The sequence below is a fragment of the Rhipicephalus microplus genome, chromosome 3 (assembly GCF_043290135.1).
Source record: "Rhipicephalus microplus isolate Deutch F79 chromosome 3, USDA_Rmic, whole genome shotgun sequence".
NCBI classification, from domain to species: Eukaryota; Metazoa; Arthropoda; class Arachnida; order Ixodida; family Ixodidae; genus Rhipicephalus; species Rhipicephalus microplus.
In genome coordinates, this window is record NC_134702.1 from 63,834,244 (window position 1) to 63,840,243 (window position 6,000).

The following is a 6,000-nucleotide window of genomic DNA, read 5'->3' on the forward strand; positions in this document are numbered from 1 at the left end:
GTTCGCTCTAGCCTGCTACTCTACACGGGGGATAAGGGAAAGGGGAAGAAAAAAGGGATGAAGGGTGATGATGGGGACAAGAAGAGGTGGTGCGTATGTACAGTAGCCACTTAGCATAGTACCCTACAGTCTAGTTTCTAGTTTAGTGATTTTTATAAAGTCTAGAACAGCCTTTGTAGCAGTTTTTGACACTGTTTGGTCGTTCATTGCTGACAATATCTGGCTTTCACTTAATAATGTTCGTCCTATGCTTGCCAACGTTGCAGTTAGTATTTTCCTTTGCGCCGCGTATAATGCATAGTCCCAAAATATGTGAGCTATTGTTTCGCGCACTTGGCAGCGTTCACAATTCGGCCTGTCCGCACGGCCGATTAGGTGGGTGTAGTGGCGAGTGAAGGCGACGCCCAGGCGAATTCGGTGCAGTATATTAGCATGTCTTCGGCTGATTTTATCTGAAAGACGAAAAGTCATGCCGGGGTCTGTTTCCCGCATGCGCTTGTTCCGGTGATCTGGTAGCAACGAGTAAGTGGCAGCGCATTCGTGAATGAGCAATATCAACAATGTGTTGACGTCACTTCGCGAATATGGTACTTTGACGTACATAGGAGCGTTGTATATTGCCGCTCTTGCTTCGCTATGGGCTGTTTCGTTGCCAACCAGGCCGCAGTGTCCAGGAATCCATTGGAGTGTAATCAAGGAACCACTCCTGTGTGTTAGGTCAAATGCCTGGATGATTCCTAACGCTAACTCGTAAAATTGGCCTCTTGAGCAAGAATTGATAGCTTGAAGCGCTGATTTTGAATCAGGCAGAGTGGTTCATTTACGCGGTGCTTGGTCGTTCACAAATTTTATGGCTTCTTGTATAGCAACAAGTTCTGCAGCTGTCGAAGATTACCTATGATCTAATTTGTACTGTCGGGAAATACCGAGGTGAGGGATCACGAAGGCTGCAGCTGAGGCGGATGAAGTTACGGATCCATCGGTGTAAATGTGCACAGAGTCGCTGTATCGGTTATCTAAATGTGCCAAGGTGAGTTGCTAGAGGGCAATATAAGAAACACGGGACTTATACGAAATTCCACGTATGCGAAGGCACACCAGTAGTTTAATCAATGTCCATGGAGGCACTGCAGGGATTACGGCAGGTGCAAAGCCTGAAGGGATCATGTGCCTATGCGTATCGAGGCATCGCGAATAGGTACAGCCTGGTCGGTCCACTCGTAGCGAAGATAACGGGTACTGTGCATGTCGAGTCAGTAGACGAAGGTGCACTCGAAGAGGCTCACAGGACGTGTAAACCTCTATAGGGTAGGTGAGAAACTCCTCTATAGTGCCAGAGGTTGACGTGCACCGTGGCAGGCCAAAGCATATTCTCAGTGCTCATGCCTGGAGGCTCTCTAAAATACGAAGGCACGTTGCCCGCATGCTGGAAAGCACAGGTGAGCTGTACCTTATATAGCCCACAAACAATGCCTTGTATAACTGCAGAAGACTTTTCTCTGAAGGGCCCCATTTCAGTCCTGCTATAACACGAAGAACATACACAAAACTGATTAGTTTGTTTCGCAGCACAGTCACATGCTTTGACCAGAACAGGTTGCGATCAATGACGACCCCTGAATAGCGGTGGTCCTTGACCGCGGGAATCACTGCTTCGTGAGCGAAGACTGGGTACCGCGACATTGATTTCTTCGTAAATGCCAATGCAGCACATTTTGCTATTGAAAGTTCCAGGCCCTGACGACGTAAGTACTTAGATGTTATTGGTGTGCCTTGTTGTAGCCTTGCTCGCAGTTGTGGTCGCGTTGCTCCAGATGCCCATATGCATATGTCGTCTGCATACGCACTGATTCTGACAACGTCGGGAAGCTCAGCTTCAAGGCCAATGAGTGCTATATTAAAAACCATGGGGCTCAGGATGGCGCCTTGCGGAACTCCACGGCTTACGAGTGCCTGGCCGTGTCACCGTCAGATGTCGACATAAAAATGGTACGTACTCTGAGATAGCTCACTATCCAATCGTGTAGTCGGCCATTTACGCCTATGTCTTCAAGTGCGTCACGAATGGCCTCATGGTAGACGCTATCGTACGCGCCCTGTATATCTAAGAAAATGGCCCCTACCAATCTCCGACGTTGTCTTTCCTTTTCAACAAAAGAAACTAGACCTACAACACCGTCTATAGATGATCGACCTCTACGGAAGCCATTTACAAAATCTGGTAAGCCGACATTATTCTCCAGCAGCCCTTCCAATCTTGCCAGCACCATGTGTTCCACCACCTTACCGATGCAACTGGCTAGGACAATGGCTCTATAAGAAGACAACTCGTGTGAACACTTGCCTGGTTTCAGTAAGGCCACTATGCGGCTGCACTTCCAACTCTCTGGGACTGTCGCTGTTTCCCACGTAGAGTTGTAGAACGACAAGAGAGCTTGTCTTGCTTCCTGGCTGAGGTGATATAGAGCCGAATAAGTAATTCCGTCAGGCCCTGGTGTGGACCACCGTCAGGACGCAGAAATCACAGCGTCGAGTTCGTGCATTGTGAATGGTAAGTCAAGGCGATCGTCTCTGGATGGCGGTGAGGCTAAACACGAAGGTGATATCGATGAGGAGGACATACCTACGAATAAGTGGCAGTAATCTTCTGCAACCTCTACTTCAGGTCGACCTTGCTTTAAAGCCAAAGATCGGAAAGGGAACAACTGTTGAGTGGGCTTCTGAAGGCTTCGGACAGTTTGCCATATTCGAGACAGGGGTTTTCTGGGATCAAGAAAGCCACAAAATACCCTCCACCGTTGCCTATCGAGCTTATCGAGGTGTCGCAATACATGTCGTTGTGCTTGACGTGCTGTAGATAGGTCAGATGGTGATTTCGTCCTCCTGTATTTCCTCTCTGCCCGGCGACGGATTGCACGAAGAATTCATACTGTGCGTCAAGTTGTGATCTTGGTAGTGACACATTCACAAGTTTCGTATGCGTTGTTAAGGCTGATGCAATGAGGTTTTCTATTTCAGATATAGATTGAATGTTCCCGCAATTCACAGGCAGGGGAGTCGAACGACGGAATTTTTTTTAGCTGTATATATGTAGGGAGATGGTCACTTCCATGTGTTTCAACGTCTACGAACCAACAGGTGGTAGGCAAGAGACTTCTGCTCACAAAACATACGTCTAGACAGCTGCTGTATGATGCGCCATGGAGGTAAGTAGGTGAGCCATCGTTAATGGACATCAGGCCCTGATTGAGCACAAAATCGGCAATGTCCCTACCGCGGGTGTTCATTGAGGCAGAACCCCACATGGGATGATGTACATTAAAATCCCCAACTAATACATGTGGTCCAGGGCAAGCTTGGAGCAAAGACAAGAGATGGGAACAGTCCACGTGGCTTCTAGGAGGAATGTATTCACCAATGATTGATATTGAACGTCGCGTGTGCTTTAGAGATAGGCAAATATAGTCGTTAGAAGCACGAGGAGCCACGGCATGTCTCAGGTACGTTAAATCTTGACGTACGCATATAATTACTTTGCTCGTATTTCGATCATCGCGTGACCAGAAAGTGATGTATCCGGAAATACGAAATGACGACATCATACTCGGCTCACATATTACGACCAACGGAAATTTGTATTTAAACATACGTTGTCGAAAGTCAGACAATCGGCTTCGCAAACCTCGTGCGTTCCACTGCAATATAGCAGAGGTGCGCACACGTTCATCGAGGAAATTCGCCATAATGGTTATGGAAGGGTCAGCAGTAGCGGTTCCAGCACGTTGAGGATCTGCATTGCTGTTTTTGCACCTGGTGTGTGTAGCTCATCAAGAATGAAAAGAATAGGTTTTAGTAGATGCTTCAGCATAGTTTGGTTCTTCTCAGTGTCCTGCCTATCATTTTCCGCCCTCTTTGAAGTTGCAGCCCATGATGTGGTCTTTTTTATTGCTCCGGTCGGCAGCGAAGGCCACTCAGTATCTGAAGCATCGGCGTGCAACGCGGGCGTTGGTCCACTTTCTGCATCCCTTGGACGAGGTGCGTACAACATGGGTGTAGGGGCTTGATAATGCGCACGCGTATGTTCATCTGTTGCTGATGGTGATGCATCCCTCCTATGTCCACTATGCTTTCACTGGTGCCAACGTTTTGGACGACGTCTGTGTCGGCGGATGGACGTGACAGCCTCTCTGTGTGTCGAGTTGTCTCTGACCATCTCCCGCAGGACGCGCATTTCTTCTTTGATCTTCGGGCACTTTTTCGACGTTGCCTCATGTGCACCAGAGCAGTTTGGGCATTTCAATGGAACAGCATTATCGCAGTTTTCTACCTTATGAGATCCGCCGTACCACTGGCAAGTTGTCTCACTTTTGCACACTGCGCTGACGTGTCCCAACTTGTAGCACTTGTGACACCGTAAGGGTCGTGGCACGTATGGGCGCACCGGATGTTTCACGTATCCAACCTTCCCGCTAGGGGGCAGAGTCTCAGAATCAAATACCAGTTTGATGGAGCGAGACTGCCCGAAGCGGCGTATGGTCACGATTCTGACTGTCGACGTCACAAGACTCTGGAGGTTAGCGTCTGTCATGTCAGCGTCGACGTCATTTATCACGTCAGTCGTTGTTCCTTTCCCGTGAGCGAAAAACGCGAGAACTGAAATACTTCCGAGCTGCGTGACGGCCTTCAGTCTGTCATGAATGGTTGTTTGTCACATGAACTGACAATATGTTTTTCCTGCTATTTATGCGAATTTCATTCACTTGAGCAGATGCAACTCGCTCGAAATAATTAGTCAATGACTGCCTGTTTAGTGAGTTCAGGTTGTCTGGTGTATACATGGCTACATACAAGATGGTGAAACATCGCTTGCCTTTGTCTAGCGCCGGTTGTGGCTCCGCCGTTGATGACGTCCTGCAAAGCTTCCTTTTCAACCGGCGGGTATGGAATGTCCTGAAGTCGGCTTCCAATTCCATCTCTGCCACTGATGAGCTCTCGGTAGAATCATCACAAGGAGCAGATGCGCCAACGCGGTCACCCACATTGGGTCCATCCTTATGCAAACGGCTAGGGCCCCCTGTCTCGTTGGATGGATGGTCCCCCATCCCGGGGGCTGACGTCTTCCGTTCCGCTTGTTCAGAGAAAGTCAGGAATTCTGACAGTTTAAGAAAAAACGATAGTTGTTCAAGGCAGAATTATGCCCGAACGCACTTCTGAACACGGGAACTCGCTGTGCGCCCCACGGCAACCTGCCACTCTGCGTACCTCATACTAACTGCGTCTCTCATAGTCTTGTGCTGCTTTTTAGACGTCAAACTCGACCAAATATTATTATTCATCACCGGCTCCGAAGCTCAACTAATTGGAGAGCTTCACAAAGTGAATGTCAAGATAATATGCAAATGAAAGGTGACCTCGAAAAGCACTACACCGAGAATAGAGAGTGACGTCATGAAAATGTTAACGAAACTGTACCTACCAAAGGGCAACACTCAGTAAGAGCCCGAAAAGTGTGACCAAGACTGCCAACATGGTGCGTTCTTCTCCCGAATATTTGAGCACAGAAGACCTCCTCGTGGAGTGGCGTGTATCGCTAGTCGTGTATCATATACTGACTCCAAGTTCGTGCGAACGCAAACGTCGAAGCGATCGGACTTTTTAGCTTCCCTCTCTTTCAGCTCGTCAGCGCGTCGGGGAGTCGGCAGCTGGCTGTAAATAAAACGAGAACAGATGACGTTACTATGGCGGTGGGCAAATTTTGATTTGTACGAGCATTTTGATTTGTACGAGCACTTCTCTCCCCACGAGAATTTCTGGTAAAGCTGTGGCACAATGCGCTCTTTGCTGGGTAATAAATGGACACAGAAAGTCGAAACAATCTTTCACTTAATAAATAAGTGCAATTTCTAAATACAGAAAACACCACTTCTACCACGACACGACACTGGGTAAGTGAGTAAACACGCGAAAAAAAATGGTGGTTGGAGATGCCACATTCCGGTT

The 6,000-nt window shown here is 48.2% G+C and overlaps 1 protein-coding gene across 2 annotated transcripts in view; it reads right to left on the minus strand.

The window, feature by feature from the left end:
• LOC119161207 (cytochrome P450 3A41-like) overlaps nucleotides 1–5,658 on the minus strand; it is a 52,106-nt gene extending 46,448 nt beyond the window's left edge. For both annotated transcript variants that reach the window (XM_075889649.1, XM_075889648.1), the window contains exon 1: nucleotides 5,477–5,658. In XM_075889649.1, the coding sequence (XP_075745764.1) occupies nucleotides 5,477–5,529 (53 nt within the window). In that variant the 5' untranslated portion in view covers nucleotides 5,530–5,658. The remainder of the gene's footprint in view (nucleotides 1–5,476) is intronic.
• Between the last annotated feature and the right edge of the window lie 342 nt (nucleotides 5,659–6,000).